This window comes from Solenopsis invicta, chromosome 4, assembly GCF_016802725.1.
Source record: "Solenopsis invicta isolate M01_SB chromosome 4, UNIL_Sinv_3.0, whole genome shotgun sequence".
Taxonomy (NCBI): Eukaryota; Metazoa; Arthropoda; class Insecta; order Hymenoptera; family Formicidae; genus Solenopsis; species Solenopsis invicta.
The window spans coordinates 4,870,121-4,893,439 of record NC_052667.1 but is presented as its reverse complement, the minus strand read 5'-3'; the positions used below and the strand labels follow the sequence as shown (position 1 = coordinate 4,893,439).

The window sequence follows — 23,319 nt, the reverse complement described above, 5'->3', positions numbered from 1 at the left end:
ATTAAAATGCAAAGATTAAAACTCGAAGTGCAAGAGAATAGCACACTACGGTCAGTTTCATGGATTTAAATAAAATATTTAAAATCCATTCGGGTTGTTAGACCAGATGAATTGAAAACAACATTAGATTGTAAAAGAGCCATGAAAGTGAGTACAACTTTAAAAAACAATGCCAAAACAGGTATTTATAGTCAATTCTTAAGACTATCTTAAGTACCATCTTAAGATATCATTAATTAATCAGACCTGCATTAGCATCTTGAGACAATACTTAGGATGGTCTCAAATAAAAATGGATCAATCCAAGTTTTTATGATTTCATGTGTAATATTTCAAAAGTCAATTGCTTATATAGTTTTCTCATCTATAACTTACACACCTTTCTAGTCAAATTTATAACCAAAATACAACTTGTAATCATTTTGTGATAACAAAATGAATTGTGTGGTTTCTGCAAATATGTTTCCGATATTTGGAAATTCTTGTGTTTAACTGCTTATCAGTTTGACCTACATAGGATGCATCATGTTAGTCATTGTACGATATTTTGTAAATTTCTTTTAGATTAACTTAACCTGAGAGATCTTTAATAAATGATCGAAATTTTCAAAAAGAGTTGTTGGATATTAAATTTAAATTGATGAGAAAAAATCGGATGAGCAATATGACTTGTCCTTATCAATCAGCAGTAGACTAAGTAACAAGTTAAATTATGAGGGAATCAAATATCTTTGTAAACAAGAAATATGTTGAGATGTGTTATTTGTACCATTATTAAAAATGTTTTGGTGTAAATTGAAATAAGAAATCTGGCATCACTAACTCTTTCTAATAAGTTAAAAATTTTTGTCTTTAAAAACATTAATATTATCATGATTATTTTAATTTAATTAAACAATACTTTTTAAAATTAATCCCCCTGTAATTTAACTTCAACTTAACTTTTAATCAAGTTAATTTTCTAGTTATTAAATTAAGAAAAAAAAACCAACTTACCCAACCTTGAGGAATATAGATTTTATATGTCAAGAGCGACGCGCGTTTGTAGTATCAGGCTTTAGACTCTCCTCGCGATCGGAGCTTGGAGCTCGAAGCAGATCGGACCGAATTCAGAGTTGCGACCAGAAGGAATCGCATTCAAGCGATGCGAAACGACGACGAAGCGGACCGGGTGCTGGACGCGAAGCAGTGGCGGTTGGAGGCTCAGGCGGTGATCGACGATGTCAGGAAACACGTGCAGGATCTGAAGGTGTCCGAGCGACTGATCAACACAAACCAGGTCATCTACCTGAACCTGACCACGCTGGAAGGTCTACAGTTCTGCGTAGAACTATCAGCCGCCGGCTTTGCTATCGTCGGCAATCGGTACGACGACACGTCGAACGCGGACAACATCGAGCGTTTCGAGACGCCCTACAGTCTGCTGGACTTCGTCAGCCCGCAGTACAGAAATTCCTTTGGAAATGCGCTGCTGGACAAGCTGAAGGAGTTGAGTGATAAGCGATAAATCTCGCGCGAGACGATGGAAAAAAAGCAGTTTCTGTCGGCGTGACTTTGGTTGAGAGTTAGGTTAAGTGCGTCGGTTAAAAGTTAGGTTAGAGTTAAATAAAGCGCTTATAAGTTTCCGTCATCATAAACATTGTCATGCAATTAGGAATCAGCATTTTAATTTGCAGTTTATAAACTGTTTTAATAATTAACGCAAAAATGAGACTGGACCTCCAGAAACATCTTTAGGTGTTGCGTCGATGCGTTCAGGAACGCACTTCAAATTTAGTCTCGTTTATAATCAAGATCGTTTATATGTTTTCTGTAAAGTGCAAAATCTCACGAAACTAAGAAAAAAATATGATGCTTGATTAAACAGGGAAAACATTGCCAAACAAGCTGTCTTTCACGAAAAACGAATCGTCAATTTAATTCCTTCGTCTGAATCTTTTTTGACACGAGCAAACTTCATTGCACTTTCAAATTTCTCCGTTTTATTTTTTATTAAATAAAGGTTTTAGTATTAAAAAAATTTAATAACATAATAGAAATATTTAAAAGTAATTCTAAATTTTTGCAGATTTTTTAAACACCTAAAAAAACTTGTGTTAACAGTTAAAAAGAACTCTAATTGTAGACAGATCTGGACTGTACAAAATATTTTTAAAATATTTATAAGAAAGAATAAAATTTTTTTTTTAAATATATTTATATACATAAATATTTGGTACATATTTTCACGTCTAAAAATTATATAATAAACATTTATATATTTATTTTATATAAATTTTATAAAATATATAATAGATAAATAATATATATTTTGTTTATATATTTCTGCAATGTATTTTATATATTGTAATAATGTTTTTGTATTATTCCAAAATCTTTATAAAAACTCTTTAATAAAATCTTTCACCATATTCTTTAAAAATAAATTTTTAGAATATTTATGATAAATATATTTTGTACTGTCTGGGAAGGGAGTAAAAATATAATTGCAGATAAGATTAATTATTCTGTTTTTATTTTCTTTGCGTTTGGAATTCTAAGTTTTTACATTTTGTTTTTTTAAAAAAGTTGTAGCAACAATATTGTCTTATTCTTTCTATTTTTAGATTGTAAATTGAACTCTCACTCTGTAATGGAATTCATAATGTGAATTAAGTAATGTGAAGGATGGAAATCAGACTGGACTTTTTGAAAATATAAAATAATGATTTTAAACTGGAGATCTTGATTTGCACGGCCTTACCCTGGAAAAAGAGAGAGAAGGATGGGAAAGGAGAGAAAGACAATACCAAGACTTCTGAAATAATTCCTGGAATTTTGCAGTTTCATCTCATTCATCGATCACCCAATATTTCATCTTTTCCTATAATAGGTATTAAGTTTTTAGTCATTACAAAATATCATGGACTATTTTACACACAACTTTTGCTTCGCTTGCATGTTATTTTTAATTTATCTTATCTAAATATTATTCCTAGTGGATACACTTACTGTATATTCTTTTGCGCTTTTATTTCCGTTTTTCGCATTCATGAGAATTTAGAAAATTGCAGATACTACTTTGGAATTGAATTTAAAAATGTATCTTTAAAATTTCGCAGCAGCGCGAGGTTGATTCATCGTTCCCAGAAAGCGAAAGGACACTTCCTTATCGTCTTCCGTGAGGTGATTTTCTAGCGCATTCGGTCTAATCAGTGACTTCACAGATGCGCAATGACGCATACGTCTTATCGTGTTTTGTATCGTTCCGGCGCACAACTGCGACGCGATGGACTTGTTAATGCTGTGGTCGGGCTATGGGGAAACCAAGAGTAATCTTATCGGGAATTAAGCTAGAACGATTATGACGCAATACGAATTGGCCGACGTGTCGAAAGGTACCAGCCGCAAAGCAGTAGAAAAATAAATGCCAAACTTTTGAATCCATACGACTGTACTATTGCGTCCGAATTCCACAAACAGGTTCTCGTGTAGTCATTAGCATTTACAAAATAATTGTGTAATTCAAATTTCAATTTTAATGTCTCCAAATTTGTTTACTTTTTAGAATTCAGGGATCAGAGCAGAGTTACTTGAAGTGACTTTTGAGAGTATCGCGGACTTTTGAAAATACTGCGCGAATATCTGAATAATTTGATTTGTGCGAATAGGTGAATCTCAATTGCTTCTTGTGAAACTGAACGATCTGGGTTTTTCAAATTCTCTGTCAAACTGACTTATCGTTATCTTGTAATTATTTGTCATTCAGATCATTATTATTTATCTGTCGCTGATATTAATTTTAAGAGTTAATTGATCCATCGCAAAATTAACTATCCGAATAGTCATTCTTGGTAAACTTATCTACATTATACTAAAATGTATTTAAAATGAAATGCACTTTGGTCTTTTTTTACACAGCGGATGTATAAAAAAAGTCATAAAAATTAATTTACAATGAAGTATAAAACTTGTATTGTGTTAAAGTAATGCAACAACTATATAAAAAACAATTTAAAATATAGAAATACATTCACTAAAAACATTTTATTTAATAAACGTAAAAACTAATGTTGAGAAAAAGATAGTTTTTTTTTAAATCGATATTTATTCATCATTGCTATCATACAACGAGTTTGTTGTGAATAAAACCATGGGTAAAATGTATAAAAGAGATTACGTGTTTTTTTTATGTAAAAAAAATTATGTAACTGTGAATATCGTATAAAAAAATACCCTGTAAAAAAAGACCCAAGTGTATAAGGGACCTGAACTTAACTTTTCTTAAAGTTCTATTAAATGAAATTTTTCAAACTGTATTTTTCTAAAAATTATTTTATATTTTATAACAGTTTTTAAAATTCTGTTTTCAAAAACTCTGTTAAATAGAATTTTTTTAAATAAAATAAATTAAGTGAACGTTAATTACTTATTGTTAGCTCAAGTATCTTACATATAATTAGATGTCGGAGGGAAAGAAAGAGGAAAATATGAGGAAAATAAAAATTCTGTCTTTTGCAGTAATAAATAATTTTTTCTTTAATATTAAAAAATCGATACATAAGTTCACTTGAAAAAAAGAAGGCAGGATAGCCGCAGGATACAATATCCTACTTAAAAATCCGACAGAATAAAATAAAAAGTCATATATATAATTATTCTATCATGTTTTTAATTCGTAAATATTTATTATCGTTTTTTATGTTATTAACATATATAATTATATTCTTAAGAAACATATAATATAGATGCTTGTCTGTCGTAGCTCAAATAAAATTATGTTTTAATCGTAAGTCCGATTAAAACGATAATTTTTTTATTATAAAATTAGATAAAACGTCAATAAAGTTTAAATCTGTCTTTATCATCTTCTATCGATTTTTTTTTTTTTATAAATGGGGCAAACTCTATCTCAATCATAACTTAATTTATTCTTTATCGTTATCTAATTCTAAGAAAGATTAAATTGAAGAAGAGCTATAAAATATAAATACTACAGTATGAAAAAATTCAACTACGAGGCTCCGGTGCGCCCGATGCCGTTCCTGCGGCCGTCATAGGAACTCTACGTCGATCGTGCCACGCGGGGCCACCTTCCGCGAGTCTACGACGTCTACTCTGTGCGGGAGGGGAGAAATACTCTTGCGAGGCACTTATTCTTCGCAATGGTTATAGTGTTATACGTGCGCGGGAGATCGGCCGGCTCGCGATGACACGCCCGCGCCGTCACGCAATGCACGCAGCAAGCGCGCAGAGGTAGAGCCGCGGTGCAGCTGCACGCACGCACGCACGCACCGCGCTCCGTCCCTTCGCGTGCGAACTGGTGCGAACGCACGCGAGATCGAGGAGTGAAGACACTGAGGACACGACACGCGAGTTGTCCAGTCCCCGACGACGGAGAAGGAACGGATGACCGGGCGGAGGGACAGACGCAGGGACGGTGGCGAACCGATGCGCCACGCGCTGCGGATCACGCATTCGTGCGTCGCGTAGGATAGCGCGCGGACGAACGGACGAACGAGAGAGGTGAGAGCAGCGACGCGACGATTTCGCCAGTGTGGTGTCGAGAAAGTGTGCTCAGCATGCGGGACACCGACTAGTCGCAAGGTACGATTTGACGCTTCGACGCGCGTGTCATTTTTACTGCACGCCCTTGGCAGAGCGACGTACGACGACGCAGCTTCGTCCGTGAACGAGAATAAAGGTGCATTCCGTCGCATGATTCATCATTTATCCTTTGTTGCTGATGCACCCAACTCGTTTTTTTTTTTTCAAACGTTGCCGCGTCCGCGTCCGTCGCGATAACGATCTCTCGCACGCGTATGCGGCGCACTTCGCGCCGAACTCTGCGTGTGCCTCCGTTCACGTCGTCACGTTCCTCATCCATCCTCGGAGGATTCAGAGAGGTTCGACGGCCGAGGAACGCGCGTGTTTATCTCTCCCGCCCTCTTCGGGGAATCGTCTGCGTCCGATAACGACGACGACGACGACGAGGAGAGATTGGACGTGGCACTCCTCACACGTATTTCCAAGCCGGTTGCAGTTTTTCCGCGCCCTGCCAAGATTTAATTCCGCCGTCAGCAACGCGGCCAGAAAGAATCGCATGACACGAATAGCAGCAGCCCTGCGCCGCGACGCCGTTGATACGCGAGGAACAGTTAATCGGGACTAATTAGCGCGTGCCACTATCGACGTGACTGACTACCGTCCGCTACGCCGTTTCTCTCTCCTCATTCCGATTCAGGCTCGTCGGATCAGTCTTTCCACCTTCCGCGGCGTCGACCGCGAGTAATTTCGCGACCGGTGCTGTGCTTTCTGTAAAGAGGGAATAATAACGTGGGAGCCGTTCTTCACCGTAATTGTATACATCAGCACGTACCCACCGAGAGGTCTTAACTCCCTCCTCCTTTTTTTCTCTCTCCGAACTGACAAATAGAAACGAAAGATTTATTTTAACGCGAGTCAACTTTCCTTTTGCAGGAGCGACGCTCGCGAACATAGGGGAGGAACCCTACAGCGGGATCGACGACGTCGCTACCGAGGCGCGCCTGCGAGCGCGCGCTATTAATACGGTCCTGTGTGTTTTTCATCGATACCGCCCGTTGTCGCACGCTACTCCGTCGTCGCTCGCATAACAGGTCGATCGCGCGCACGATCGAGAATTCGCACGCCCGGCCCTTGCGACGAGTTGCGTCGAGGAGCGAAGTCCAGAGGCTGCTGGCTCTCAATTTTTTCCGGTGTGGATGCCGTGACGGTGCCGTGTCGTCTCTGGACGAAAACTGTGAAACGGTGCGATCAGCGGTGTGCCACACTACTCGCCTTTGCTCCGCGTCCCACTGCCACCGCAGTACGTCGACGTGCGTGTGTGTATGTGTGTGGCGTTTTGTGAAATTGCACCCAGCCACCCAGATGCCGTCTAAGGATCACCGCCGAGACTTTCGCCAGCCACGTGATCGGCAAGTTCGATTTCGTTTACGTTTTGCGTCGAGCCGAAGCGGGCTCCTCCTCCTCCTCCTCTTCATCATCATCATCATCATTCACGAATTAGCGGAATTGGCGAGCGATCGCTTGCTCCCGATTCCCGTTCCCAAATTGCAATGCCTGTCGCACGTAATAGACGTTCAGCTTTAATTTTGTCTCTCTATCACGTTCGTTCGGGATGTATCCCTATTTTTGGTAAATGTATTTTCGGTAATTCAATGTTAATGCAGCATGAGCAAGGCGAATGTCGAACTTTAGAAGAACCTGTCGTTTGGACTCCGAACTTACCAGCAAAGTAGCACGCATTCTTAGCTCCAAATCGACATTGGTAGTTATGATAATAGCAATGATTCATCAGTTAAGAGAACTGAGTTAAAGACAGTGGATACGTAGAACTGAGGAAAAACTTGTACACCTTACTTTTTTTTACTGTTGCAAGAATGTTTATATAATAAAACAGCTTATATTTAACATAATTATGATATAAAAATTAACATAATTATATGCATCAGTATTTAAGTACATTTTATTTTTCTTTTATACATATTATTAGATATATATTATGTATGATACATAATTTAGTTTAAAAAAAGGTTTTTAGACACAGATTTTTTTAAATTTAATATGAATGAAGAAGCTCTCATATTTTTGAATAAATTTATTTTTGTGCTAATATAATCAAAACAATTTTTCTCGAACTGAAACGTGAATGTATTTCTCCTTATGTGAAGTATCCTACATTCTAAATTTAGACACAGTCTCCATGCTCAATGTATATTTAAAGTATAAATTAGATAATGTAACCTCTCTTAGAGAGAAAATTACTGCCCAAGATAGACCCATTGGGGTCCGTCATGATGTGGAGTGTTTGTTCCGTAATTTGTCATGCTTTATGTTCTTATTTTATTATTGCAATGACAGGGACAATAACATTATGCACGATAATATTCATGCATATTTATAGAGCATAAATGTCGATAACAGAAATAAAATTTTAAACGAATATTAAAATATATTAATTTGTGCAATTCAGAGCTTACTTATTTTTCTATTAATGTTTAGTCTGATGAAAAACCTATGAATCATAATAAATCATAATAAGATAAAGCTTATCGTATACTCCATTGATACTAAGCTTTATCTAATATTGCGAGGCGCGAATGAGGAATCTTTCCGGTGTCCGATTTCAGTTTTTTGATTCACAATATTAATTGTTAGAATCTTATCTTTTGATTTTTATAGCACAAGATTTTTACTTTAGACTTAAGAAAATTAATTTATTGATTCCAGTATAAGTAGATTAATAACAAGGTACTATTATTTTACGAAATCATACTATCTTTTTTGTACTTTACAATATTTTTACACCTAAATACTTTATCGTGTATAGGTTCAACGTGAACTTGCTGAAACGTAGTAGATAGATGACAGCCTTTTTAGAACAAAGGCATGGCAAGCTTGATGGTGAACACCTCTAGTAAAAACAGTTCTCGCAGTGGATCTCCTAGTAGGACACCTTTGACGTCTCATCCGCAACAACCAACAGCAAACTTGGATCATACTCCAAGATTGCGTAATGCCCCAATGTAAGATTCAATACAATATATATGATGTATATTCAATTTACTGTTTATTGCATGTTTAACGTTCAATTTCCTCAACAATCATATAAAATCTGTATACTTTTGTATATACATAAAATTTATTTTTATCATTATGTCTATAATAATATCAAATCTAAAATCCATGAATTAACAAAACTATCATTAATAATGTTTGTTAAATATCCATTTCAGTTCTCAAGGAGAGGGTAGCACAGGCAGTGGAAGTAGTGGTGGTGGTGGTGGTACCGGAAGTAGCCTCAACATGAAAGGCAGCAATAGACAAAGATCACCAGGAAATTTAATTCGCACGGGGGATACCATGGATGAACCAAGTAATACCTCAAACACTGCCGAACCAGACGAGTTTGTGCCAAATGTTCATCCACCGACTGATGACGAAGGAGTACGTATCTCTGACTCATCTTAAATACCATGATTTTAATGTGTGGTATAAGATAATAAGTGTTTTGCATCAAAGGCGAGCAAGAAAATTGTTACTTTGTCGATCTAATGCATATATGCAATTCGCAACATATCTTTGTGTTCTTACATAAAGAGAATTATGTAATATTGCTTTTATATGCATTAACGAACATAGTAGATAGCAAGGTCATCACTCATTAATATGCAGTCAAATCATGGCTTAAAGAATAAAATAATTACGCATATTTCAAGATTATATTGTTTTCATTAATTTTTAAATTCTTTATCTAACACAAATTAAAGATCTTACATTTTGCTGCAGAAAAAAGATTATAAAACAAATTATTTCTGATAAATTTAAATTGCATTAAAAAGAATATTTTTATATACTTAACATTATATAATTTGTTATCTTTTATGCAATTTGGAATAAAAGATATTGTATTTTTTTTTTTTTTTTTTTGGAATAAAAGATATTGTATTATATTTTTTTAATTATAGGAACAATACCACACAACCCAATCGTTCCTATCGAATGGTTCTTCTGAGTTGATAAGCGACGATGTCGACTCTAGTGCAACACGAGTTCGTCAAGCTATTGAACACATTCAAAGCAAAATTGCTAAAACGCGAGAGCAGATAAGAATAGAACAAACCACGCGGGATGGTATGTAAATATTTCTAAATTTTATTAAGCTGAATCCAAGACAAAAATCTCTTTTATTAATATATTATTCATTTATGTACAATATTATGTGTTATTATATATATGTTATTTGCTTTTTAGAAAACGTCAATGAATATTTGAAATTGGCTGCTAATGCGGACAAGCAGCAGTTAACTCGGATTAAAACTGTATTCGAAAAGAAAAATCAAAAATCGGCGCACAGTATTTCACAGCTACAGAAAAAGTTAGACAGCTATATGAAAAAATTAAGAAATTATGAAATGAATGGTGCACCGACGAGTCATAGACAACCGAGAGAAATGTTACGCGATATGGGACAAGGACTTAAGTGAGTTTAATATTCCATTGACGATTGATTGATTAAATGAATCATTACGTAAATTATTTTTATTTTAATCGTATAAAAAGAAAAATATTTAAATTTATCACTAAATACTTGTATAAATTGACATATTATTTAGTAAGTTTCAAAAGCAATATCTTTGGCTAATTTGGGCTTGCGTTCCAGAAATGTGGGAGGAAACATCAGGGATGGAATCACTGGATTTTCAGGGTGAGTGTTGTTACGAAAATAGATACCTATGTCCAAATATGCTGAAAACTCTATTCTTATGTGGTTGATTCATCACTTCTTTTGAAAACCGCTCTGCCATTAATACTGTTTCAATTTGAGATTAACATAAAACGTATTTTTTAATTATCTTAATATTATATTTAATAGTTAAGCAAAACATTACACATGTTTATTTATATTTCTAATAATATTTTATTGCAGAACTGTAATGTCTAAACCAAGAGAGTTTGCTCATCTTATTAAAAACAAATTTGGAAGTGCTGATAATATAAATACTTTATCACGTAAGTAACAGTTAATAAATTTCTAGTGAGTTTTACATGATTCAAGCTACGAAGTATAACATATTACAATACCTGGTGAAAAATTATATATAAATTGGTTTAGATTGGTTGGATTAATAAATGTAACACATGTCATTTAAATATAAAAAACAGAGCTTTAATAAGTATGATTTACATAATATATTCTTGTTATTTTCATTTGTTTAAATATAAAATATATTTAGATAAGAAAATAAATATCTTTTAACATTTTTGCTGTCATGGCAGTTGAGAGTAGTAAGTAATGTGTTGTCGAAAGAGCGAGAGTTTCATTACACTTTATTATATGCTTTATGCACAGTATTTATATTTTTTCAATTGCTTCAAGCTTCTTATCTCTTCTTTATAAAAATAAAAAAAAAACAAAACGATTAAATGGTAATATCGTTCTGTGTGTCTGTAAAATATGATATTAAAGATTAGTTTGCTTATACTATACATTCTTTACTTTCAACTTTGCTTATTAAATTTCTATTTTTTTTTGTTGCAGAAAATTACTTATTATAATTTTGCCATATATTGCATATGTTAATTTATAATTTAGTTGTTTTTTATTTAACATTATATTACTACGTAGCAGAGTATCACATGATTTACAGTAGCTTCTGTAATCACACATCTTTTTTTCTTTATTTCTTGTCAGTTATCCAATACTTTCTTGTAGTAAATGCTAAAATATATAAAATAATACCAGTTGTTTTACCATTATTTTGATTTTAAAAAAGCATCTTATGTTGCAAAATGACTTTTTCGAGAAGAAAAAAGGAACAAGACCTCTAAAATGAACGAAATGAATGAAGAAATTAACAATTGTTTGAGGAACTTGAATAACATGATAACTCTACAAATATTATTTCAAAAGGCCAAGTTTTGGTATTGGATAACATTCTAACTTGCCACCTCTGTGTCTCTACAGATGGCTCGACTTTTTATGTAAACGATACACCGCATGCAGGTAATGGTGATAACGCTAGCGTTGAAGAAGATAAAACTCATCATGGATCGGCTACGCTTCCGGGTGGATGCAGTTTGGGATCTACACAAAGCGCAGCGGCTATTAAGTTCCCGTCTGAAGAAGGCTCGGAGTGTTCTAGCGTAACTAGTGAAAGCGGTCCTGGTAGTAGAGGACAGCCGCATACGTGTCACAGTAATAATGCAGCCTTGAGTCTCAAATCTATTTTTGCAGAACTACAGGAACACCGGGAGAATCTTGATCGAATGAGAGAAAAATTAGACAGTGTAAAGGTTTGTACTCAATCTTGTCTAGATATATTTGGTGTAATCAAATCTGAAATATATTTTATAAAGACTTGCGTATGGCTAATTTTACGAATATTTAATTAATTTTTTTTTTTGTTTGTTTAGACGTTACAGCAGGAAGTGACATATCTTTCCCATTCCCTCCAAGAAGAACGTTTCAGATGCGAACGTTTGGAAGAGCAGATTAATGACTTAACAGAATTACATCAAAATGAGGTGGAAAACTTGAAGCAGACTATCACAGATATGGAGGAGAAGGTGCAATATCAAAGCGAAGATAGACTACGAGATATACATGAAATGTTAGAAAGTTGTCAAACTAAAATCTGTAAAATGGAACATCAGCAACAGCAGCACCAGCAATATGTAACGTTGGAGGGTTTGGATAATAGCAACGCGAGAGCGTTGGTTGTAAAATTGATAAATGTAGTATTGACAGTATTGCAAGTTGTTTTGCTCCTTGTTGCAACGGGTGCTGGTATTATGATGCCTTTTCTCAGAACTAGGTAAGATGGTTCAGATAATTTTTTTATCTTATTTTTTTATTCTTTTAGTGTTACTTTTTTGTTTTACTTTTTGTTGTAACACACCGCCAATTAACTATTAATAGAATATTCTCTATTATCTGTATTATCTCTATATTTATCTTTAGGTGTCTACGAATAATATTTTCATACAAGTTGATATCGTTTTTTTGTCAGTGAATCATGTTATTTTTTTCTATCATGTTCATCTTTATACTATGATCAATCATACTGTGATCAATTATTGGAATTTATTTTGCACATTCATTATTTTGTTTTGTTTTTGCATGTCTGTTACAGCTGTACTAAGCCTCATTGTTTCATGTGCAGGGTGCGTATATTAACAACTACATTCGTTGTACTGGGCATAGTATTTGTGCTCAAGCAGTGGCCTGAGGTACATGACGTTGGCAGCCACCTCATGCGCCATCTCAAGCAGACTCTTGCTATGAAGTAGCATTGTAAGTGAATGAAATTTTCACTTGATGCTTAATTGCCGTTAACTGTAAATAAAGGCAACTTATTGTGGTACAATATTTCATACGAAGTGAACAAAATAGCAAAGTTCCTAAATAATCTGTCTCAGAGAGAAAGAGACTGAGAAAAAAATATTTTATGTAAACAGTATTTATTTTAGGGTGGAATACTTAAATTTAATCCCTGTGATGAAGCTGGGCTAGATTGGACACATTGATTGAAACCTTGCATCCGTTTATCAGTGTTGTAGCACGTTGGAGCAATAATAGTATGTATACGCGTAAATAAGTTTATTCTTGTATCTTGGGTTGTTTAAATTTATTATTATAAGATATATATGTATTTTTGATACCATTATTTAAATTGACGAAGTTATTTTACGTAGGAAAATACGTGAATTTCAAATTGATTTGTAAAACTTAATTTCATAATTTATTTGTCTTTGTTTTCGTTTCGATTTTATTTTTCACAATTATGTTAGCAATCTATTAGTGTTGAATACAAGTGACATTAGAGAAATTTCTATATTAAGATACGAAAAATTATTGAAATACTACACAATACACTGCTTGACTACATGTGGCACATTACTAAGGTTGAATTTCAATTAGCAGTATATATCTACGTTCATTTCTTCACTCGAATGTAAGAATAATATAAAAAATACAACTTTCTCTAAACCTACTTTTGTGCTGAATTTATTGCAATTCAATATACTTGTAAAGTAGTAAAAAATTATAAACACGTATTTTTTTTCATCGGCAAACATATTCGGCCTCGAAAATCGACTAAATTTTTCATTTTTGACTATAAAAAATTAATTTTTATACCAGTGGATAACTTTTGAAATTCTGTACATTTTGTACATTTATGAAACTATGCTATAGTTTCGTTCGGAAATTATAATTGAAAGACGAAAATTTTATCGATTTTTGAGGCTATTCTACCCCTTTGATTACTGGTAAAAAAAACATATGTTCATTATTTTTTGACTACTCTACAAGTGCCTGAGTTCCAATATATTCGGCGAGTAACACAAAGGTAAGTTTATTTGTTGAGAAAATGTTAAGTGATGCACACACCAGGATATTGTCTTCAATGATCGGTCCAGTTACAATTATATATTTGTCAATGTACAATCGATTTGTTTTTAATTGTTCTCGGATGTACGTGTCGATAAGTCAAGAATTTGTAACATTCAAAATCGTCCAAATGTTAAACAATAATATAAATTAAGGCAGAGCTCTTATATCACTATAGATAGCTGCTGCCTGGCATTGTATAAAGTAGTACGTATTGTATATTTACTTGTTATTTGTAATGTCTGATAAAGGTATGTAAGTTCTCTAGGAAATGCAAGCTTTTTTTAATTGTTGTTGCATTGCATTAAATAGCTAGTATATAAATTGAATTGCGTATGCGATGAAAGAGAAACGAAAAAATTCACTGAGGGGCTGTAAGAGAAACATTACTTTCTCGTTGAAAAATCGCGATTACCAAATTTGGGCATAAATAAAAATTTCATACACACACACACACTACACAACACACATGTATGCAATGCATATGCTGCTACAGCCGATATCAAAGGAGGACCAACCGTCTATTTCCTCTTATTCTACGATACAATTTATGCATCGCACACATTATACATATACATATATATAGCGTTAAAATTATGCGTATATATGAGAATGAAGACGAGAGTGATTTTCATTAGTCCAGTGAGTAATCTAATCATCAAAAACATAAATTTGCATGTATATTATAACGAGCATAAAGAATTGATCCATGACAGTTAGTAGAAATGAGAGAAAGACTGAAAGGACTGTGTTGCTGTATAACAATTATGTTTAACATTGGCGCTGTAATTTTAAGTTTTCAATATTGAAAATTATAACATTAATATGTCATGAGAGATAAATTTATGAAAACACTGGAAGTATTTAATATGCGGCAAAAATAAGACAAAAAATAACAGCAGCAGAGACAAGACTTAGCATCTGATTTGTGTTTCTTCTTTGTATCGTTACTATTTAATAACAGATCACAAATATGACTTACACATTCACTGTCTTGCAATACAATTTTCTAGCTTTCACAGTCAGTATGGTCCGTGTCTGTTACTACTCAAAGCAATCACAGCATGATATACATTAAAATTAAATAACGAATATTTATACAGGGATAGATTTTATTTTATTTAAATTATTATATCATGCTGTTTTCGTGCACAGAAATTTTAATGTTTATCCTTATTTCGCATTATGTGCTTATAGCAAAGTAATTGTAACAATAGCTTATAATTAACAGTTCGGTATTCGTGTCAGTTTAGCGACATGTATCGAATATAACAGCGCAAAGTTTTATTCGAAATTTTATTCAAAAATTGCTTTTGTCTGGAAAAAAAAAGATAATTTAATGTATTCCATTGTATAAAAAATTTTATGCTAGAAGTGTATGTTACCGTAAAATTTTATACTGATTTAAAAGCTTGAAATGTGAGAATAAGAGTGTCTGGTTACCAAGTAGCAATTCACCGTGGAAAGACGTAATGAGGTAATGTTGCGAAGAGATATTCAATTCATTCTTGATCTCAAAGCAAATGAAAATTGAACTGTGTATTCACATCGCACCAAAAATATACCTTTTTTCGATGTCAATCGACCACCCAATAAATTTATATTTCACATTATCCGCATGGTATTACTTTCAGTAACTTTAACAATCGACTTCTCTTCACAAAAACATTTGGATACTTTCGATATAATTTTTCATGTTCCTGTGGTAAATATTACATTTCGGATAAATCGCTGTGATTATGCTAAGTTTATATATATAAGCTTAATATTTAAGAAGCAGCTTTGGGATCAATATAATCACAACTGGGAAAAATACCACAAAAAAACGTACATATAAACGTATATGTTGTATATAGTTTTCTTAAAAACCATGCACTATTTATTATAACGTGTAACATTTGAGACAAATGAAAACGTATTGGTTTATCCGAATATCTCCGTTAATATTTTTTTGTTATATAAAATACATGTAACTAATCTAAGTCTATTTAGTATTACATAATCATAAGTAGTCAAAATATATAGGGTGTTAAGCGTACATTAATGTATATAGCATTATGTTACATTTGTAAAAATCTTACCAAGATGACAACATTTAACTGTATTGATTTTTTAGTTATGTATAATTTTTTTTTAAATACCTAAATATAAAAATTCCCTTCCATTATATCATTAGATAATATATAAAACACCCTGTATATTTATAATTTTAGATCATGGTGCTTTGTAATATACGTATTTATCACTACTAGGAAATTAGAGAATTTATTCACACACGATTCGACCACCGATTTACTGAGGGCCCCTGCACGCTTATAAAATATATCGAGCGATATACATATAAAAAGAAAACTGGCTATTGAAGTAGTAAATAGCGCTCTCCAACTCGAAATTCTAAGAGAGTTATTAAACAACGATAAATGTATTTTGTACCTTATTGAAACGTCGTATAAGTTTCCGTTTTTCTACTTAAAAAAAGCCGTTTACAATTTTATATGTATTTTATATTTACGAACCACGACGCGTGTCACATAAATATGTATCGTATAATTTGCGATAATCAATTGAATCTTGTTAAATAGTTTGTTGTCATCCATAGAGCTTAGGGGCCCCGCGTGTAGATAAACGATAGGCAACAGAACAATTAATTAAATAAATTATGTCATCGATGCCTTGCGTAGGTAGTTAATGTCAAATTATAGAATAAATATTCGTTGTCAATTGTAGAACGGTAATAGGCAAAACCAGCAGCAGTTATTATAAAGGTTGTTATCACGTACACTCATTGTGCATATATAACAGCTGCGTTCAACTGGTATTCAAGATAATAAAAAGAATATTTGAAAAAAAGCAAACTGAACATTCATAAATTTATATATTCATCGATACGCCGATACTTTCTACATGCGCATTGTCATTACGACAATGTTATTGCTGCTGGTAGAGTCGACGTACCGAGGTACGTATCAAGCAGCTTTCTGCAATATTATTTCGTATTGTCAAAATAAAACGCATTTTGCAGTAAAATTAATTCAATATTCAATTCCACTCGACCTTACTTGCTATTAATGAATATCTTCTTTTCGATTTTAGTACTGAGAGAAATTCAATGCAACTCTTTCACGAAGTTGCATTTAGGAGCGCATGGCTAACTAAAAACACACATCGATGTAAAGCTTTTTATATTTTCTTCCAAGACTTTGTTAATAATAATATTACATTAATTCATCACAATTTTACAAATATAATATTACATTGCATATTTTATTGCATATATCACAATTTCTACTTTGTGTAGTGCAGAAAGCTGATTTATATTCACTGAAAGGTTTTCTGGTAGCTGTATAAAAATATACAATTATTCGTAATGATTACTCTTCCATTATTTGGTGATGATTCAGAAAATGTTTATGATTACAAAAGCATTGTCATCGTAAGCATCAGCCTTCAATTCAGTATTTTACTATTAAATAATAAATATAGATATAGTAGGAAATACTTGTATTTACTCTACTATATCTATAAAAAAATATCTTACTTCTCTTACGTTAACATTTTTTTATGACAAGTAAAAGTTTAGAAATACATAAAAGATGTTAATCTAAGAAAACTCTAATGCGCAAATGTGTGTATATATTTGTGAATGAAATAAGAAAAAAAACGTACATTTTATACATTAATACAATCTCAAATACTCATTAATACATTTTTTATACTTTCATCTTTTGTTAAAACCTAATTGAAATCAAGTACGCGTGAGAAATATCATTAATTATCAGAAGTCTCCCTCCCCCTTTCCCCATAATATTCGACAATGAATTGATTAGTCTATAAAACGCAAGTTTTAAAAAATTTTATATTAAATCCATCTGTGTATCATAAACTGTAAAGGTTGATATAAAACAAACTGTTATCTTTTTGTTATTATAATATTGAAAGAAAATGACAAGTTATTATCTTTTAAAATCGCATATTTTTTTGAAAAAGATAAAATATACTTTTCAATAGAGCCATAAAAAAATAGTATATGTATATAATTTATATATATACATATATAATGTAAATTATATTTTATAATTGCACATAATTGTTATGGCTATAAATCTTTTCAATCTTTAAAACATACACGTTTATTTGTTCATCTTTTTAATCTTAAAATCATTTTATCTGTTTGTTAACAAATGTGTTATATTTTTAATGTTTCATAAAGAGCATGTAGTCATTGATATAAAAGATTTGTATTTACATGGTCTGGAATTACAATATGATGCCACGAAAAGAAAAGTTAAAAGACGATATCCTTATAGAATATATAAAATCATGTTCAATAATTCAATATAATTTTCAATCTTCATATACCACCAAATCTACGTTGCTTGTAAAAATATCTTTATATAAAGTTTTTGAAAATGTACACTGATAGAATACATTATGGTGATGAAAGCAGTTCGTTATTTAACAAATGCGAACGAAATTTTCATAGCACCCAAACTGCGCACCCCGTCTATAATTTGAACGTGATTCGCAGAATTCGTACGTCATTTCCATTTGTGATTTCAATCTGCAGTTATTTCGACTCCCTCGTATGATCCTCTGACTACCATAGGCTCGGATGAGAGGGTGATCTTGATTTCCGCATTTTCGTTATGTGGCACAGACGCTTCCTTTTGTACAGCGGTCGTGACGTGATGCTTCTTTCTGTGAGACATCATGGTTGACCTGGACACAAAGGCTTTGCCGCACTCGTCACACTCGTATGGCCGCTCGCCGGTGTGCAGACGTTTGTGAATCGCCATTGGGCTGAACTGCGTGAACGTTTTGTTGCAGACGTCGCATCTGTAAGGACGCTCGCCCGTGTGCGACCGTCGATGGCAGCGTAGCGCCGCGCGTCGAGCAAACACCTTGCCACACATTTCACATTTAAAGCTTTTTTCGCCGGTGTGCATAGTTGAGTGGATCCTGAGGTCAACCCGCGTGAGGAATCCTTTGCCACAAACTTCGCACAGATACGGCTTCTCTCCCGTGTGTATGCGCAAATGTGTATTCAGATAGCTCTTGCTGACGAACATCTTATTACACACTGCGCACGGGTACTGGCGATTGTCTGTGCCGGAGTGTATCTTCTGATGACTCTTGCAAAGACCCTTGGTGATGAAACCGCGGCCACAAATCTCGCACATATACGGCTTCACGCCGAGGTGACGATTCTCGTGGTCCAATAAAGATTGCTTCGTTTTGAAATTCTGACTGCACTTGGTGCAAGAGTACGGCTTCAGGTCCGAGTGCACTCTTTGGTGAACGATGAGATAGCTTTTGCATTGGAATCCCTTGCCGCATGTGGAGCAATTGTAGTCAAACTGACCAGTATGCGTGGCCGTGTGTTGCGCGAGGCCGATCTTGCTGCGAAACGCCTTCTCACACGTCGTACATTGAAACGGCTTCTCGCCCGTATGCTTGCGCATATGCTCCTGCAACTTGTAATTCGACTTATATTGCTTGCCACATTCCGTACACACCTTCGCCGTCCACTTCCGCCTCACCGTCGATTGTTTCTTTTGCCCTTCCTGATTATCATTACTCTCTTGTGTCTCTACTATTGTGTTTAACTGTGCGTTCTTCTTCTCCTTATCAACTGTTTCGGTTTTATATACATCACATTCCTCTTTATGTAGATTTAATACCTCGACACTAGTGAAATATAAACCGCAGGAACAGCAGCAAAAATGTTGCTCGAAATGTGCGGCTAAATTGGTCGTTCCCAAAGCTGCCTCGTTGCAAAATGGGCACATGTACCAATGCGAACCGGTCTCGTCCACAGTAGGATTGCTGAGCGTAGATTCCAATAACGCATGCTTTGTCCTCTTCGTGTATTTAACCATTATTTCGCAAGGTACGCCATTTATCTGACTTGTAGATGGTAAGTTCACGGAGTCCACGTGTTCACCAGTTCCATTTTCATTCATGCAAGACTCTTCTATTTCACTTTCCGTGTCAGCTCGGGGGGAAACAAAATTATCTACCTGTAAATTACAAATCGAAATAGATATAAATAAGATCATGTTACATAATTAAATAACTTATTTTTATGTTCTGATTTTTAGCAACTTTAGTAATTTTTTTTTTTTTCTTATAAATTGTTATTCAATACTTACGTCACTTTTGATAAGAACTATATGCCGAGGCTCTTCTGTTAATCTATCTTGCAATCTATGATATTCTTGCTTTATTGCATCTGTCTCATATTTTCTCACATTTTCACAATAATGCACTATCTGTTCCTGGCTCTGATCTTCAGGATTGATAGAAGTAACATAATTTATTTCTAATTGACTCAAGTCACCACCCAGGTTTCCCACTACAGTCATATCATTATCCAAGTGCATTGCAATCTGATGGTTTGAAACCTAGAAAACAGCCTCCGCATCACAAATTATAATTCTAATTTAAAAAGTAATAAAAACAATATTTTATAAAAGTCCAGTTAGTTGTAATAATAAAATATTACTTAAAGAACTTAAAAAAAAACAAGTATAATTTATGTAAAAAAGAAGAGATTGCTATATAAATAATGAAACAAATTACAACTAAGTCTTTATTACAAATTCGCAAAATTAGATAAAATCATAAGATTACTTCAACAGGAATTATTTAGAAATTTAAAATTACATAAAAATTTAAAATTACATAAATAACAGAAAACAGCATCTGTATAAAGTCTAGGATCCCAAGGTTGCAAAGATTGATAGCATAAAACAGTAAATAAAGAATCAAACCATAAATTAAGTCAAAAAAGAAAATGCAGTCATTTTGTAGCATTAATAAATTGAAAACTTAAAGATGTAAAACAAAATATAATCTGCTCAGCTTTTACTTGATTCAAGCTTGTTCTCTTAACTCATTTTTAATTAGATGAACTATCCAAATAAACTATGAAAAATAAACTATCTCACTTGTACTAGATTTAATTTGTATATAATGTGTATAATATTTCATGTCATACACATTATGTACAAAGATGAACAAATCATCAGCAATTTATTTGACTTACAAAACAAAGTAAACATAGACCGGTTTAACTACCTCTCGAATATGCTCATCGACCATTCGCACAGTGTCACCATCCAGACAGTCAATGCCTTGTATATCTGCATCCTGCTGAGCCATTTCTTCCTGAGTGACCACTTGTTCGCCACCAGCCAGGTCCATTTCATCCATCACTTGCATCGTGTGCATGGTAGATTCCGTAGCCTCATGAACCACAGCTGAATGGCTTTGTACATTCTCATTATCAAGCTGTATGCTGTTCAGGTTTCTCTGAATTGTGCCCATGTTATTCACGCTCGCCAAATCATGCTCTGATATGTGCACGACCTTCTCTTTACTAATCTCCTTCAACATTTCCATGAACATCTCCTCTGTGAGTAGACATTTTTCACGAAAATCAAACAATTGATCTAATTTGTATGCGCACTCTTCACAGACCACTTTGGGCAGCTGATCTGTCAGCGACACCTGAAATTTATAAAATATTTTATATAATATAAAATAATTTATATAATATAAAATATTGTCCTAACAAACATTATTTGCCACAATCTGATCTTTCATAATGAAGACATTAGCTTTCTATTTTATTATTTGAAATAAAAATGTTAAATACAGTAAAAAGTAACACAATAAAAATATAAGTAGAATTTTATATGTACATTCTAATCCTCCAGAATAGAATAACTGTTCATTGATTCCAATTATTTACTCTTTTGTTAACTACATTATAAATTCAATTTTACAAAATTAATTAAAAAACATTAATCATGTTCAGATAAAAAAAAGCATAGGTAGTTCCGGTCTAAAGAAGTAGCGAGTGGTCGCTAACGGAGTGGACGCGAAGGAGCATTTTAAATACCCTCGGCCAGTCTCGACCGAGGCCGTGGACATTTAAAAAATTAGGATGGCAAATACTATAATTCTCCGCCGTCGCTGTCAGCGCGATGCTGCGCGCTCGGCCGTCGCGCTGCGCCCTTACCTGGACCGGTAGGCAGGCCGCTATCTTCTTGTCGATGTTGCGCATCTGATCGCCGGCCTCGAATATCGGCAGGCCCATCAGGAGGCCAGTCTTGGACGCGCATAGGCGGCACAGATAATCAAACTCCTCGACGACGGCCATGTCGACTGATGTCGACGGATCCGAGGTGCCTTCTTTCCCGTGTTCTCCTACCAATAGTACTAACCAGTACTAACGCGAGTCACCGACAGCGACCGACGCGAGACGAGCGTTCGGGGCGGGGAAGGGTGGAGCGGGATCCTCTCGTCGTTCTCCCAGAGAGAGTGGCGACAATCGCGATTCGCTGGTTCCGGATGTGTACGCATATCCCTCACGGTAACGCGTCACTTCGTGTAACCGGGCGGTCCGGGCTAACGCGCGCCATACCGTCGGGAGAGTGATTCGGTTTGTCGTACGACGGCAGGCAGAAGTCCAAATTATTCCTCTCGGAAAGGTTGGGAAACTTGCATGCTTGTATATCCGGACCGGATGATCCGGTTCTACGTTACGCACGCGCAAACTTCAATCCTTCTGTCATGTCGCGCGAAATATTCAATGGAGACCGTTTCAATGAGCCAAGCCAAATCGTCAGTAAATGCCATAGAAGTATTGTCTGGAAGAAATTATAAAAATTATAACAAAACGTGTCGAATTGTAATTTACGCGATGAATCTCGCAAATACATGTATTTTTGTGGATAAGAGAATAAGAGATCGAACTCTTAATTGAATGTTTTTTTAACGTTATGCAGATTATTTTTCAATAAAAATTATTTTTATTATACATATTGCAAGAGAAATAAATTTAATTAATGAGTAAATTAAATTTAATTACGCGTTGCTCAAAAACGCTTAAAACATTGATAAAAGTTGTTGAAAGAAAACATGGCAATGATAAAATAGATGAGAATTGGGTCTTCCGCCGCTCGAAACGCTGAAAAATTTCATTTCAGGTATTAGGAAAGCATATTAGGCAAGGAGGTTACTGAAAATACGACAGAAGCGGCGCGCTGATTGGTCAGCGCCTTCGTGGCGGGGCATCCTACCACGCGCAATACCGGCGCACTGATTGGCCGGCTCCTCGTAGCACAGGCGTTCCTACTACGTGTGTATCGGCGCGCTGATTGGCTGGTTCCTCCGACCTCCCACCTCGCCAACTCTCCAGAGATGGGTTACTTTCATTGGCCGGTGCCTGGAAGCCATCATTGTAACACAGCCAATCAACGCGGTTTCTCTCTCCCTCTCGGGGTGGGGATTTCAAAAATCCAGTAAACCTACTCGCACATTCTGTAATCTTAATAACTGCAATGATTTTTCAAGTCGTTTAATCGGACGAACAGCGCCATTTCTCCACTATGGCG

At 34.5% G+C, this 23,319-nt stretch overlaps 3 protein-coding genes and 2 long non-coding RNA genes across 12 annotated transcripts; 2 read left to right on the top strand and 3 right to left on the bottom strand.

The window, feature by feature from the left end:
* The first annotated feature begins 1,001 nt into the window (after nt 1-1,001).
* On the top strand, nt 1,002-4,298 carry LOC105195592 (GSK3-beta interaction protein). 2 transcript variants are annotated; one of them, XM_039447818.1, is made up of 3 exons: nt 1,002-1,489; nt 2,607-2,872; nt 3,102-4,298. In XM_039447818.1, exons 1-2 carry the CDS (start codon nt 1,145-1,147, stop codon nt 2,616-2,618), a joined length of 357 nt encoding a protein of 118 aa, XP_039303752.1. In that variant the 5' UTR covers nt 1,002-1,144; the 3' UTR covers nt 2,619-2,872; nt 3,102-4,298. The 2 variants fall into 2 exon arrangements, with proteins under 2 accessions (XP_039303752.1, XP_011159370.1); XM_011161068.3 differs by having other exon boundaries at nt 1,003-1,594.
* On the bottom strand, nt 2,588-3,142 carry LOC120357466. Its single transcript, XR_005574473.1, has 2 exons — nt 2,992-3,142; nt 2,588-2,863 (listed from the first exon to the last, which is right to left on the bottom strand). It is a non-coding gene; the product is annotated as an uncharacterized LOC120357466 (long non-coding RNA).
* Nucleotides 4,299-4,492: 194 nt separating the features above from the next.
* LOC113003781 lies at nt 4,493-6,476 on the bottom strand. The gene is made up of 2 exons (XR_003268676.2): nt 6,363-6,476; nt 4,493-6,294 (listed from the first exon to the last, which is right to left on the bottom strand). It is a non-coding gene; the product is annotated as an uncharacterized LOC113003781 (long non-coding RNA).
* Nucleotides 4,854-16,765, top strand: LOC105195595 (transmembrane and coiled-coil domains protein 2). Of its 7 annotated transcripts, XM_026134730.2 has the most exons (13): nt 4,854-5,586; nt 6,460-6,935; nt 8,351-8,546; nt 8,757-8,967; nt 9,489-9,654; nt 9,775-10,003; nt 10,184-10,228; nt 10,451-10,533; nt 10,801-10,809; nt 11,528-11,817; nt 11,938-12,338; nt 12,657-12,817; nt 12,994-16,765. In XM_026134730.2, the coding sequence occupies exons 3-12, from the start codon at nt 8,410-8,412 to the stop codon at nt 12,811-12,813; spliced, it is 1,728 nt and encodes a 575-aa protein (XP_025990515.1). In that variant the 5' UTR covers nt 4,854-5,586; nt 6,460-6,935; nt 8,351-8,409; the 3' UTR covers nt 12,814-12,817; nt 12,994-16,765. The 7 variants fall into 7 exon arrangements, with proteins under 7 accessions (XP_025990515.1, XP_011159380.1, XP_011159377.1 ...); XM_011161078.3 differs by lacking the exon at nt 10,801-10,809 and having other exon boundaries at nt 4,855-5,586; XM_011161075.3 differs by lacking the exon at nt 10,801-10,809 and having other exon boundaries at nt 4,856-5,505; nt 11,489-11,817.
* Nucleotides 16,766-17,080: 315 nt separating this feature from the next.
* On the bottom strand, nt 17,081-22,473 carry LOC105195596 (zinc finger protein 717). The gene is made up of 4 exons (XM_011161079.3): nt 21,942-22,473; nt 20,996-21,427; nt 20,068-20,319; nt 17,081-19,935 (listed from the first exon to the last, which is right to left on the bottom strand). The coding sequence occupies exons 1-4, from the start codon at nt 22,080-22,082 to the stop codon at nt 18,472-18,474; spliced, it is 2,289 nt and encodes a 762-aa protein (XP_011159381.2). The 5' UTR covers nt 22,083-22,473; the 3' UTR covers nt 17,081-18,471.
* Nucleotides 22,474-23,319: the final 846 nt, after the last annotated feature.